This window comes from Amphiprion ocellaris, chromosome 17 (genome assembly GCF_022539595.1).
Source record: "Amphiprion ocellaris isolate individual 3 ecotype Okinawa chromosome 17, ASM2253959v1, whole genome shotgun sequence".
NCBI classification, from domain to species: Eukaryota; Metazoa; Chordata; class Actinopteri; family Pomacentridae; genus Amphiprion; species Amphiprion ocellaris.
Window position 1 is genome coordinate 13,418,102 of NC_072782.1, and position 15,330 is coordinate 13,433,431.

Consider the following 15,330-nt stretch of genomic DNA (forward strand, 5'->3'; position numbering starts at 1 on the left):
AAAGGTCAAACCAATGAGAAACACTGTCAGGACCCAACTATACCTACGGATTTTAACATGGACTGCACGTATGGATTTTTGGTTTGGGAGAGCAGCTTACTTGGCTTCCAAAGTGAGAGCAATGACACCAGCAGCAATGGAGGAGGAGAGGGAAGTCCCTGACCGAACCTTGCTACAGCTCTGCTGTGGACCCAAGGTTACCTGTCAAGGACACCAGATCTTATTAGCCTTGCAATATTTAACAGTCTTCACTTAGTATTACGCAGAATTGTACTTTTCTTCTCTCTTTGCTATATTATTTCTATGCATTTTATGCTGCAGCAAACCAATCCAACCAATTAACCTCTTTTAGGCAAACCCCTGGCTATATTACTTTTCTATTGTTCTAATATTCACCAGCAAGGATCACACCATCAAACTGAAGTTTTTTGTTTTTTTTTTAAATTGGATACAAATGAGCATTATGTTTGGTGATGGCTGAGCTGAGCTGGTGCAGTGGGGAAATGCTTAGTCTGGGATCAGCAGCAGCAGCAGCTTCTGGGATGATGGACTTCCTAGAAAAAGGAGAAGACAGGAGGAGGAGGCAAAAGTAAAGGGAGGGAGGGTGGGGCACAAGAAACGAGATCAAACAAGTGGGAAGGACAGAATGGCATGTACGACAGGAAGGAGAGTGATAGAGGTGTGGTCCTGTTCCTGAACTTAGTCCATACTGTATAAGGTCACACATCTGTTTTCAAAAGGTCAGATTTGATAACCACTTGGTAGAAGCTTTCAACAAGCCACTTGTTATAAACCGGTTTAACTTTCAGGTACGGATGCACAAGATCACTCACAGATGCAAAAACACCAGTGGTTTATCAAACTAAAAATGATTAAAATTAATAAGTTTAACAATGCAATACTTTAGTATTGTCAGGTATATAAGATTATATCGTTGGTATGTTGTCAGGTGAGATTCTGACAAAAGAAAACGCAGGTGAGAAACACATAAGCCTGAGGCCAGAGGAGCAGCTCTCAATGTTCACCCAATTTACTCTAATGAGCCACCCAACTCTGTTTACCCATGACGCCAATAAATTGCATGACACGAGAGAAGTGTGCCATCTTCTACCCTCCAGCTCCAAACCGCAAATTCATTCACACAGATGACATTTCAATCACAGCTGGATTTTTATTTCATCTGACAAAGATACGACTTGCATACCAAGACTGGGTCCTTAAATAGGTGTGTGGCGTTATTGTGCAGCCTGTTCAGTGACTCTGTTGTCAAACAGCATAGTGACTGTATTGCATACTGTATAATTACCATCATTCATCTCTGTTGGGTGGCTGTAAAACACAGAAACGTCGCTGCCAATCAATCAGGCAGAAAAACAAAAGCAGGTATACAGGTATTCCATAAAAGCAAGTTTCTTCCATACCATCTATCTTTGCATAACACTCCCGAATGCATAATGAAGCCGATGTCTCACACTGCAGATCTTCTAATGACTTTAAGTGCAAAGAAACTTAAAGCTCCAAAAGTGTTCAAAGTCTCCTGAAGTGAACTGGAAAACACAGAATAATTTTTCCACAGGAGGTTACAGGTTCTAACTAGCAGCTCCCTCCTGTGACTTGTGAATTTCAAAGTTATTGTTCTACCAGGAGGAGAGTTCACAGACGGTATGTCTGGGGCGTATTTGCATGATTGACAGGTGTCTCAGACTATAACACTCAACTGTAGAAGTTGTCGCTTGCTCGCCCCCAACGATGCTCCCCCCAAGCCTACAACTCATTTCCCAAATGTGTATTCTTTGGCTTTAAGCAGCCAACAAGACGGCGGTGTATGTTAAATCCTACAGACTTTGAAACATCCCTTACAGTCCAAGCTAAGTTACGAATGTCATCATCAAAAAAGATTTTGTGTTAATATATTAAACACTGATGTCTGAGCTTCTGTGCTTCCTCTATTACCACAGAAAGGCTGATGGACGGACAATCAAAAGAATTTAATGTCATCTGAATCTTAAAAGGAACATCGATATATCACAACAAACTTCTAATTTATTGCATCTATGTCACTTTAACAATACAAGCCAATGATAGTTCTTGACTCACAATACTTTCATTTTGCCTTCTCAATTTGATGTAATTTTGTATTTGAGTTATGTGTATCATATTTAAAAATATAAATTAAAACACTTAGTGTCAGGTTAAAAATAAAATAAAGACAATATGTAATGGCTTACTTTAGGCAATACATTTCAAATAATCTCTAAATGTTCCTTATATAACAATACAACAAAATAAAAATTGTAGGAAAAAGAAAGTCAGAAGGCAAAATAATTCCAAATGTATTATTCACTTATTAATGGAAGCATTCCTCATATATGTTGAACTGCATGTTTGCCTATAGACAATTTTTTTTCCCATTTTTACACATGCTTACTCTGCACAAACTAAATTACTCTCTAGTTTATGTGAATAATGAATTTGGATTACAATTTACAAATTCTACAATTTCATTTAGTAAACAATAAAGACATTTACTTGTTAAACACTGTTTATTTTACTTATAATTAAAGGAAATTATTAGGACATTTCCAAGAAATGTCTTGAAAATTATTAGTATTACCAGAAAACCCTGAACAGCATGGTAGCAGCTGTGAATTTATGTCTGTTTTAAAAACAAACAAATAAAAATATGTTTTATTTACGATTAGTAATAACAGGCTATTTAGATACACTGTGAAAAAAAGTTGAGAAAACTATTAAATTTAGAGGCAGCACTTAAAATTAAAGTACTCAAAAAACATTCATCTTTGAGGTTATGTTTCAGCTAAACTTTAGATGTGTGCTGTATTCACATAAAAAGTGTCAGCTGACAAATAAGCTTGGAAAGCAGTTTTCTGATTTGATTTTTATCATTTTATTGTGTCACATTATATCCCTCAGCAGTCACAACAACGGCGTTTCTAAATATAGAATCAGAAATTGTCTGAAATACAGATCTGTCTACATCATGGTTTGCTTGTTTTCATTTTTAATAAGAGAAACTCATTTTAAGCACAATGCATAAAGAAACACAAGAGCTTCTTTCTTTTTTCATATGAGAAAAACAACGATTGATGGGGAGTTTCTATGTTTCTAAATAACATAATTTCACTCATCTACACTGAATTACCAATAAAGGAAATGTTTATTAAGTGTTCTTATTAAGAGATTTTATAATGCAAGGACAAAAACACAAAGTTAAATTTTGTTTTCCAACATCATCCACCTAACGAATGCACGGTTAACAGACCTTCACTCCCCTTAATAAATCACAGATTGGAATTTGACTTGCTTTTGTTGGAGCAAGAGACTAATATGATTTGTTGGTACTTTTTAATTTTTTACTGTAAGCGCTGATAAATTGGGTTTCTAAGGCCTAACAACTTGTATTTATTTGTGCCAAAGAATATAAATGAGTGCTTTTACAAGGTAGTTTTGGCCTCAAGTGAGAAAATGTTTTCTTCAACATCTGGGTAAAGCTGCTCTTAATGGACTGATTGTAGCAAAGAGTGGGGTTGTAACTGGTGATTGAGGAAGGGCAGAGCTATTTTGTGGATTTAGATAATGTTCTCAGTGAATAACATTAACCACTAGAAACATAAAAGTCACTGCGTATCTTCTGGCACTTTCCCACCATAGCTGAGAAGTTTCTTTTGTTTCTCACAGTCCCCACTCACCATCTCCTCTGTCTCCCCACCGCTGTAAGCTGCTGCCAGCGTGGAGGAGCACCGCTCCAGGTAATCTGGCTGGCTTCCACGCTGGGTGCTGCTGCTGATAGAGATAGTGTAGATACTGCTGCTGTAGCCATCACAGGAACAGTGGTCACCTCTTCGCCCTCCGTTCCCTGATGCCCAAATGAAAATAGAGCCCCTGCCACGCCGGCCCTGAGATTAGGGAGGCAGATGGAAGGGATTCATTTATTAATGATATTTACACATTGGTAAAGAGAAAGAGATAAACCCTTCAAGTAAATATACAGCCGCAGGTAGGACACAGACATAAACAAACACACAAATATAGCTCACAAGCCTTTCTCTTTCACACTTCTCTCACTGTTTGAATGCCATTTCGTAAAACAAGACGAGTCAGAGGCCCAGGTCCTTCAAGAGTGGCCCCGTCATCCTGCGGCCCCCACCCAGCTAAGTAAATATCGATATATTGTGGCCTCAAGCTCAGTGATTCTGCTTCCACGATGTCTGTCACGTCTCCATCCAGCATCCGGATGCCTGCAGGTAAAGGTGGAAGAAAATAAATGACGGTGTTTGAGTCGACTACAGCGTGACTTCCAGAAGTCCTTCAGCATGCCAGCCTCATGCCACCACTTGGACTCACCGCCTATCCGTGCATGGAAAGAGACTCCAACCGTGCAGACAGAGTTATTCGCAGCTGCAGCAACAATCCCTGCACACAGAGTCCCATGGCTTCAGAGAAAGGAGGAGAACATCAGAACATGGGGTTAGATGCATATGCATGAGGAGAAGACTATTTCCGTTACATCAAACCAGTGAGAAGGCAGAATTCAGACTGGGGAATTTGCATATCCATATATGCATGTAATTACTGAAAAATGGAAAGGAAAAGCGTGCATTAATTAAAGTCTGAATCACGATGGAGAAGCTACAAAGCAGGTGCGAAGAGAAATCGAGGAATAAGAAGCACTCACTAGTTAGCAGCATTGTTGGAAGAATTCACAGAAGGATCTGGGTCTTGTCCGTTCATATCATAGCTGGCAAGACGATCCTAAATCAGATGGATAGTAAGTAGCAGCACATAACAGGATGCCAGTGGCTATCTGTCTCTGTTTCATCAGACAAATCACAAAGAGCATTATTCACCGGTCCACTCGACAGTTAAGTGGACCAGACGTTTAATGTCCATTCCAATACTCTTAGCTGGCCTTTCCAAACCTTTGGCCCAAAAGCTCTGCCTGCAATATCTGTCTCAGCTCCATGCTCTTACACTAAGAGCTCTGCCAAATTGCTTATGATTAATGTCCCTTTACTGAGAAGAGCGTCCCATCCCAGGGCACTTACATAATTTGGCTTCAGATCCGGATGCTCTCTCTCAATGCCATCATCTAGGACAGACACCACCACACCCTTCCCAGTATACCCTCTCCTCCAGGCCCCTGCAATGTTCATGTGAGACTGGCAGCCGCTGGACTCATCACTGCAGTGCTGTGGAGCAAATAGTGGGACATCCAACTAAGCCCTTAGGAGCAAAGACTAAATCAGGGTCTATTTTCGTCTGTATCTGCCTGGGTTTATGTGTCTGCATTCCAGACTTGAGCTTAGTGAAGGAAAAAAAAAATGTGACTCACGATGTACCACAGGCTGTTCCACACTGGGTCGTTGAAGTACAGCGTCTGGGTGTGGCTGCGCTGACGATGGGCGGCGAGAAGGTGTTTGGTGACTCCGGAGTCCCTCTTGGTTCTCGTTTGGATCACCTGCTGCTCTAGCCACTCCACCTCCAAAGAAACACAGAGTATTTGCACTGCAAAAACTCAAAATCTTACCAAGTCTATTTGTCTTATTTTTAGTCAAAACGTCTCATCCCACTTGGTTTAAGATAAATTCACTTAACAAGTGACATTTCAGCAAAATGGAGGGACTTGTTTTAAGACAATGCATCTTAAATATGTTGTTAAGTCAAACAATCTTGAAAGTATCTTGTTTTGAGTTGAATTTTACAAGAAAATTCAAAATAAGTTTAACCCTCACGTCATCCTGCGGGTCAAAATTGACCAATTTCAAAGTTTGAAAATGTGGGGAAAAAAATATTTTCTCAGTGAAACTTCTGACATCCACATTTTCAACATTTTGGGTTTGGTGGAAAAAAAGAAATGTTAAAAATGTTTCTTTAAGAACATTCACAAAAAATCAACCAAAATCCAACGAATCTTGCTGGATTTTGGTTGATTTTTATGTGAATGTTCTTTAAAACATATTTTACTGATATTTATTTACTGATAAGTTTAACTGATATATATGTAATGATTTTTTTTTATATTTTTAGGATTTTTTTGGAAGATTTTTACTCATTTTTTGAAAATATTTACAAGAATTTTCTTGCCAAATTTGCGGGATTTTTAATAATAAAACTTTATTGGAATTTTCTTCCTGAAGGTTTTGCAAATTTTCAGAAATTTGGGGAATTTTTTTGCAGAATTTTTGGATTTTTTTCAGACAAGGAAACAATATTTTTTGGTGCCCATAAATGAGGACAAGAGGAGGGTTAAACAAAGCAGATACAAGGCAAGTATGGAAACAAATGAAAAATCTAAATGGGTAACTGGTAGTAAAATATTGGGAGTATATAGATCCATTTTTATTCCAGTATTGGTTACACCTTTGGAAACTTGAGCAGTTTTTTTTCATTTCTTGTCAGATAAGTAATCAAAGAAATTCAACTTTTGTTATTGCTTTTTAATGATTTATTGCATTACACTTTAGCTACACTGCACAAAAGACATTTTGGAGTTCTCTCCTTCTAGCCATGGCTGTGCCGTTTCCACCGAGATGCAGCACTTTATATTGCAGTGAAAAATGAGCCCACAGTGAACAAAACTATGAGGAGCAAAAACCACACCCAGAAACTGCCTCGGAGGGTTTAATACTGACCCAGAAAATTGCACACAACCATGATTAGCTCAGATTTACCTACAAAGTGTCATTAATTTCATAACTATACTTAGATTTGATATCGTTTTTTCTTCCTAGTAATGATAATCTGGGTACCTTGAGGGTATATTTACAATCTGTCTCACTATCCACCACTCTTTTCTGTACAATGGTCCAGTGAAATTAAGTTTATTATTGATAGTAATGGCCACAAATACAACACTACCATACAATCTCAAATAACTGCGACTAGCTTTTAAATGTGGTGTGCATTTGGCATTTTGCTGCTCTTTAACGCCTCTTGGCATCTGCAGGTTTTGTGGGTGTAGGAGTGCTAAAGGTCCTGATGTGTGGGGAGGCAACAGTACACTAGTGTGTGTGCTTCTGCGTATATGGAGGTAGGGAGTGGACATGCTGCTGATTAATAATCCAGCAGAGTCTTTCAGCTCTCCTCTTATCCCATTACTATACCTGGGTCTCCTTGGCGACGCGAACAGTCACTTCTTTGTTGCACACAGTAGACCGATTTGCTGTCTCCTGGTGCCGAAAACTGTAATAACTCTTCAGGTCTCCAATCTGGCGAAACAGACATCAAATCCTCTAAATGAATTTGTTTTCGAGTGGAGGTGTGCTGCTCATCGTGATCCGTCTCTGTGCTAAACAGGTGTTAAATTATGAATCTGCTTTTGGCGTCCTTCATTAAAGCGGATACCTAACACCCGTGATAGTTTTTCAGGTAAAGGCAACCTGAGCCACAAGGCTTCAACCACACTGCAGCTCATGTGTGGGTGAGTGTACCTTCCACATTCACGTGTCTGCATTAATAACATGATGTAATTTGTTTATTTAATACAGGTAGAGCAATAAGTAATTTATGTCTAATAATAAAGTACCATTAGTTGGCTGTTTACTGTGACAGAAATACATTTTGGCCTTACTTTATTCCTTGGTGGCTCTGTTGTCAGGGTTTCTGCAGAAATCAGCCAGTCAAATTTAATGCGTTTTAATGCCATTTTAATGCTATACTGTAAAAAATTTAATGCCACAACCGCAAACTCAATAAATTACACAGATTTGTTTTTTTGTAAAAGATGATTTTTATATGAAAACTGTCCCTACATTTCACTATTTCTGAATCTGGAAATCACCCCTGACCACCAACGGGCTGTAGTCATTCGCTGAAATCCACCTTTTTGAGCCATTTTTGCTGGAATTAGGTAAACAAGACACAAAATGATGAAAACGAGATGCCAAGTGACAAAACGAGACATGAAATGACAAAAACAAGACACAAAATGACAAAAACGAGACACAAAATGACAAAAATGAGACACAAAATGACAAAAACGAGACACAAAATGACAAAAGTGAGACACAAAATGACGAAAACGAGACACAAAATGACAAAAATGAGAAACAAAATGGCAAAAACGAGATGCCAAGTGACAAAAACAAGACACAAAATGACAAAAACATGACATAAAATGACAAAAAAAAAAAACACCACCCCTGACCACCAACGGGCTGTAGTCATTCTCTGAAATCCACCTTTTTGAGCCATTTTTGCTGGAATTTGCGTTTCCCCATTTCCCAGCTCTCCTCCACCTGGTCCAGCCTGCTGGCCACTTTAAAAACATGCAGTTTTTGGCAATTGTACCCGACCGGCCGGAACAATTACCACAATGCTTTGGCATGTTTACGCAGATGCACATATCTGACGTACCGCAGTCTATAATTATGTATTATTATAGTCAAATATTTTTTTTGAAAACTGCAGAAAGAATTTTTAATGCCATTGAGAATCAAATTTAATGATTTTTAATGCCATTTAAGGCCTTAATTTTTCGCAAAATCAACTTAATGACTATTAATGCTTTTTAATGCCCTGCAGAAACCCTGGTTGTGAAATCCAGCTTTTGATTTCTCACCACAGTTCTTTAAGTAACTATATAGCAGTCTTTTCAGTTTCGACGTATTTTTCTGGTTCATATTATCTGCAGTGGACACAAGGCCTGTAATTTTCATTACTACACTATGCAGCAATTATCCTGTGGGAGTTCAGACTGAGTTTTTCTTGCCTGGGCTCCATAACTGGGTTTTCTTTATGTATTTATTTGACCATTCTGTGGGTCTATTGACAAGCCCGGCAACCTTGATTAAAACAGCAATAAAATACATAATCTTGGCTCGTTGGGGTTAAAAATGGTAACTGAAAATTAATGTTGCACAGTCAAGAGTGGAATAAATGCAGTGAAAGTCAGAGGTGAGATAGCAAATTGGGATTTTTGGCATATCGTAGCCTCACACTGGACCACCCTCCTGACAGGTCTGTGCTGCAGATCAGCGGTTTCCAACCTTTTTTATCTGACGAACTCCCACAGGCCTGTCAGACGGACTCGAGAACACCTTCATCAACACCACCTCTCATGTTCAAATGTGTTCACTTTAAATGGGATCTAATTTAATGTTTAATTATGTAAAATTGGATACTGTTAAAGTACTTTTTCATCCAATACTGCCAGTGTTCATTTGCATTATTAGTAATATCGTAGGGTGGTAACCTTAATATTTAATTTAGTCTCGCAAATTTGTATTTGATATAATATCGTCAGGTCTGTAACTTAATGGCTAAACCTTAATATTTAAACTTGTGAGGTAGTTTCACAACGTCAGTCTTATTTCTCTACTGGTTTTACAAGTGTTGTGTAAAATTTGCAACATAAGTAACGTTCACTTGAGTGACATTTAATTGCTTTAATTATTTTACTTATACTTAATAATATTGACATATTGCACTTTGAATTTTACTGGCTGTAGTCTTTCTGTTTTAAATTCATCTCAATTGTTGCTTAAGTGTTGCCTTCTGCATTCAGCTTTTGTGATGTCTGTCAAAGCATTTTGTTACGCCTTATTTTAAGTGCTATATAAATTAAATAAGTCACATTATAATAACTATCATTTAAGCTATAAATTTTAACCATTATATTCAGCTCTCAACTGTTTGTCCATACTGTTAGCTTACAATAAAGGTTTTTATTTATATTTTTAGGTAGCTAATTTAGCTTTTGTCTATTGTTAGCTAAAAGATTTAATTATTAATGCTAGCGAATAATGTCAAATGCTAGTCATACTTTTAGCTTATAATTTCCATCCGCCAATTCCTCATTTTAGTTATTAAAACTGTTTGTCAAATATATTTACCCAGAAGTAGGATTTTTTTATATCCCTAGCCGACTGTTAGCTAACAATATTCAACTGTTTATCCATACTTTTAGCTAATAAAACAAAGAAGCTAACAGACTACCAGTAAACGGTTAAAATCCATTGTTAGCTAACAATTTCAAATGTTAGCCACTTTTTTTCACCATCATTTACACATTTTTATCATTTAAATATTTATTTTGGCAGTTTATTTCTATGGCTTAACCATTATATTTTAATTAGGAGTTAATTTTCCTTCAAATGTTTATCCATGCTTGTAGCTAGCAAAACAAACAAGCTAACAGACTAGCAAACAGTGAAAATCCACACTGTTTGCTAACAATTTTATCTGTTAGCCACTGTTTGCACCATTATTTACATATTTTAATCGTTTCTATATTTCTTTTGACGGCCTGTTCCTACTGCTTAACCACTATAATTTTAATTAGTTGTGAATTTCTGTTTTTCTCAGATGAGTTGAGCTAATCTTTCTACTTACCCCCTGGCTACAGCAGAAATGCCCCCTGGGGTATTTGTACCTGCTGTGGATGAGCAGCTGCTGACTTCTGATATAAAAAGACTTTCTGGATGACACAAAAGTAAAACTCCAGGACAATGTTTTTGGGAAATGGAAGTGTATATGATTAAATTACATATTTTAACTACATTTAGCAATAACTTTCACTTCTACTTCAACAGTTTTTATCACAATCATCCAGGGAACGATTCATTTTAGCTTTTTTTTTCTTCAGTCTTGAACAGAAATTAAATTGGATTCTTCCAGGCAAATGGTTCACAGTGAACTGCAGATGCAATGTCATTTACTGCATTTCTAAAAGCCTCTAATAAAAAGTGTTGTGCTACCAATCTATTTGGGTTTTTTTAAATATTGTTTTGCATGACATTGCTCAAGTGACAGTCTTGTAATTAGCTATATGGGACATTTCTATGTGAGTCAAATGGTAAATTTCTTTTTTTTAAGAATAGAGATATTATTTTGCAATAATAATTTGGGATACATTTGTTTTTTGTCACTAGTTTTGCTGTAATTTCAGTGAGATGTGGCCTAATTTGGAGTTGTGGTGCTCTAAAGGCCTACACCCTGTGCATCCCTGTGGCCCTGTACAAATATTAACAGAGAATTAAAAACTTCAACAGCTGAGATCAACAGTGAAATGCTCAACGTGTCCCTGCCTTCTTCATTTCTCAGTGCACTCACCTGACCCATATTGGTAAATCCATATTTCTCCGCTATCCTGTCCACAGACTCAAGGTCTCCTCCTATTTTTACGGCCCAGTCGTTGGTGTAAATTGTTGCATGACAAAACTGCAGCAGAGTTCCCATCCACAGAGCCAAAAAACGCCTCATTTCTGCTGGGATGAGGAGGTTTTCCTGTTATTAGACGGAGCCCAGGAGCTGTTTCACTCGTCCTGCCTGCACCAAAGACCAAGGAAGGAGCCGCTCATTGCGTAAAGACGCACAGAACAAGAAGAAGAAGAAGCAGGTTTCGGGCGATGTTCTGCAGGATCGGAAGGATGTTTGGCGGCTGAAGTTGGCAGGACTTGACTCTCCTTCACTGGCAACAAGCGGCGATCAGATTACTTCAATATGGGAGCCAGGGATCAGCTGCAGCCAGGCCTTCACCAGGAGACGATCTGAGGTGCTGCACCTCAGGTCGCCTCCTGGTGAAGGCCTGGAAAGCTGTGTGGTTTCTGCTGCAGCAGAAACACACAGCTTCTTCTGCACCTGTAAACGTAAATACACGTCTTTTCCTTCAGTGGTTTCCCCATAGTCACTGTGAAGAGAAATATAATATAAACGTGTACAAATAGGCAACCGTCACTTTAACAAACATTCACATTTATCTCTGCAACGAACAATTATTTTCTTTTTGGTCATTATTTAAGATTAATTAATTAATTGAGTTCGGTTTTTTGCGCTATAAAATGTCAAAAAAAATGGTGAGAACCGTCTATCAGTGTTATTTTAACCCTAAAATGACATCCAACTGTGTCTTCCTTTGTCCAGAATCCATAAATATATTCACTTTATTGTCATAGAGGATTAAAGAAACCATAAAATATTCAAATTTAAGAAGCTGGACTCATAGAATTTGGGATTTTTTTTCATTAAAAAATACTGAAACTGATTAAATGATTATACAAATTAGTTAACCATTGATTTGATAGTTAACTTATTAATTGTTGCAGCTCTATTGACCACTAGAGAGACTGAATAAATGGTTGAAAAGATGTTGAAAAAGATGGTATATGCCCATTATGGACCATGTGATCTCTGAAATTATGCTACATATAATATATAAATACATTTAAACAGTCTACATGAAAATAATTATTGTTAAGTTTCAATGTTTTGTTTTGTTCAGGTGACACTGGAAAGGGTTTTTGTCCTATCAAAGAGATCTAAATGTAGTTAGAGTCCCCTGTCATGTTTCAGATATCGATGAGTTGTTATTAGCTCCACAAAACAAGATTTTCATTAAAGTTTCATTAAAGTGTCAGTTCAGTGTTTCACAAAAAGCAAAGGTCAAAGGACACACCAGAAAACGATTAAAACCATTGCAGATATTAATTATCTCAAGAACCTCCTGAGGACAGAGAGATTTCAGAGGGATATGTGTAAATCAGTAGAGTGCAGATAAAGGCAATTTTAAGTTTTTCAACTCATTCAAAGGATTGCTATTTTTAACTTTTACCTGTATAACTTACACAAAAGCCTTTTGGATTCAGTAGTGTTGTGTAGTTTATTTGTCTGTAAAATAACAGTTTTTCTCAACACATATAATGAAAATGTCTGTAAATCTATTGCTTTGCACTTCATTTGAATTAAGATTTTTTTTCTTCTACTTTTAAGATTTCTTACTGGCAGATGTTTTTAAAATTAATTTATCACACTTGTCAGTGAGTCAAAGAGATCAGTGTTTTCTACAGAATGAGTATTTTCACTTTTAGTTCTTTAGTACATTTTGGTAATAATATTTAATCATTTTACCAAAGTATAATTTTAAATTTAAGACTTACGTTTTCTTTTAATGAAGTATTTATAGACTGTTCCATAGGTTGTTTTGATATTTACACATAAACACTAAGTGTGATAACATTTTCCAGCATATTATCATGAAAAGGTAAACTGGACTGATATTAATAATCTCTGTCATTTCATGTTAGTATGTAGATTCTAATAGTTCCACAGCACTGAGTATTCTGTATCAATGTACACACATTTGGACATTTAGCCATTTTTCCCAGCACATTTTTATTTTTGCCTCTTATCAATAACATGTGATGGTTATTTCAGTTCCCTCCTGGCTCCAGGATGCAACCTCATAAATTCGGGAACCAAAACAACAGCAAGAAGAGAAAAGCAGCATTAAAGCATTTGAGAGAGGCTTGCTTTGCCAGTTTGACCACTCTGCTATAATTTGTACTGACACTCTCAGTCACTGCCAACATTGATCATACATGGCCTTACACTGAACCCAGAAGACGTGTTAAGTATTTTTTGGGAAAAATAATATGTGCCTGGAGGCAGTGGGCATTTCTTTTTTATTTATTAATTTATTTATTTTTTCAAGTGTGCCTTTCCCCTTGGCACCAGAGCAGTCTGCATTGTGAAATAATATCCCTGCATTAAAAAATTCACTGCTTTAACTAGGTCAGTCTGAAGCAATCAGAAACAAAATCATTCATGGTGTGTAAGAATCAAGATATTCTTAAATTTGAATGTAGCAGTTCTCTACAGAGGGGAAAGACCAGATACTTGAGAGGCGATAAAATGCAGTTCCTGAATTGAAAAATCATCAGCAGTATTTATGTACTGGACTATAACCATACAAATCTGTGGGATGTTGATTACTTTCTTGGCAACATTAGAAATACTGTATTTTTTTTTAAAAAATTCGTCTTATGTCTGTATGAATGATACCGCCCTTGGAACATGATTATAAGTGAACTACTGGAACAAGACATAGATGGACAAGCGGTGAGAATACAGAATTGATGGGATGCTATGACAACAGCAGGCCCAATGAGAGAGGCTATGCAACACATGTTGGTCCTGTAGATGGTCAAGAGACTCACCACTGAGCTGACCAAGAATCAGCTGGTAGTCCAATCTTCCAACATTAAGTGGAAGAAACTACTCTTGCAGTTAAAACTAGAAAGGCTCCAACAGAATGGGAACAACATGGAGACACTGAGCTTACCCCAACAAAGGAGCTGTGTCATATAACCCGATGACTCCCCACCACCAGTCATGAGACCTGCATCCACCGAGCTGAGGATGAAGATTGTGGGCAGACTGAACACAACCAGCTCTCAGATAACACTACCTCGGTCCAAGTTCCATCAGAAGAGATGCTTGCTGATATTAACACAGCTTTACCATCACAAAACAAATGAATTCATACATGCCACAACAACAGTAACTCTGGAGACACTTGTGTATAATATCAAGAACACAACATGCTGAGAGTTCCCCCCATAAAGGAGAAAGATGAAGGCCAAGTTTTAAAAAAAGCCCAGATGGATGTTAGTTGGCTAGCAGAAGTGCAGAAAGGGTTCATTTCAGACCGGTCTCCTGGATGAAGAAGTATAACAACAGGTCCATAAGTGATGCTCTAGAGACAGCCAGACAAAGATGCACAGCTATGGCTGCAAGGCTGAAGAGATACACAAGAGAAGTGAAGGCCTGGAGATTAAATTGTCTGTTCTCCAAAGATCCATAAAGAGTGTACTCCCAGCTGCAAGGGAACAGCAGCAACAAAGGAACACCTAGAGTTCAGACTGAGAGATACCGGAAGGACATTTGGGAGAAGGAGACATCATGCTACACCATTGCCAAATGGCTGATGGACCTAAGAGGAGACCACAGCAACCTCCCAGAAGAAGAACCAGACACCATCACAAAGGCTCACATCCAACGACAAGTCTCCAGCATGAATAGTTGGACAGCACCAGGACCAGACATGAGCTTCTCCTACTGGCTAGAGAAGCTAACAGCGTTCCATGATCACTTGGCAACACAAATGACTGAGTTGCTAACTGGCACTTACCAGTGTGTCCAACGCAGGACAGTACAATCCTCATCAACAAAGATCTCCTCAAACTACAAGCTAATAACCTTCCTCTCCAGAACACCAAAGCTCCTCTAAGGCATCATAGCATTCACACATAGTAGGCATAGGAATCAATACATACAGTCAGGTCCATGAATATTTGGACAATGACACCATTTTTTAGCATTTCGGCTCTGTGCACCGTCTCAATGGATTTGGTATGAAACAATCAAGATGTGTTTCAAGGTGAACGGTGAACTTTGGATTTCATATTGAGACTTGATCTCACCAGATTCCAAATGCTTATATACCACACTTGAAATGAACTCTGTACCTTTGATCTGCTCCTTGTAAATGAAAGAACCAGGGAATAATAATAATAATAATAATAATAATAA

The 15,330-nt window shown here is 37.7% G+C and overlaps 1 protein-coding gene across 1 annotated transcript in view; it reads right to left on the bottom strand.

Moving 5' to 3' along the window:
- pcsk5a (proprotein convertase subtilisin/kexin type 5a) overlaps nt 1-11,503 on the bottom strand; it is a 38,291-nt gene extending 26,788 nt beyond the window's left edge. Inside the window, exons 1-9 of the mRNA XM_023297938.3 lie at nt 11,074-11,503; nt 7,125-7,229; nt 5,354-5,500; nt 5,067-5,210; nt 4,697-4,773; nt 4,366-4,454; nt 4,087-4,259; nt 3,711-3,917; nt 101-201 (exon numbers count right to left, since the gene is read on the bottom strand). Coding sequence (XP_023153706.2) covers nt 101-201; nt 3,711-3,917; nt 4,087-4,259; nt 4,366-4,454; nt 4,697-4,773; nt 5,067-5,210; nt 5,354-5,500; nt 7,125-7,229; nt 11,074-11,223 — 1,193 coding nt within the window. The 5' untranslated portion in view covers nt 11,224-11,503. The remainder of the gene's footprint in view (nt 1-100; nt 202-3,710; nt 3,918-4,086; nt 4,260-4,365; nt 4,455-4,696; nt 4,774-5,066; nt 5,211-5,353; nt 5,501-7,124; nt 7,230-11,073) is intronic.
- Between the last annotated feature and the right edge of the window lie 3,827 nt (nt 11,504-15,330).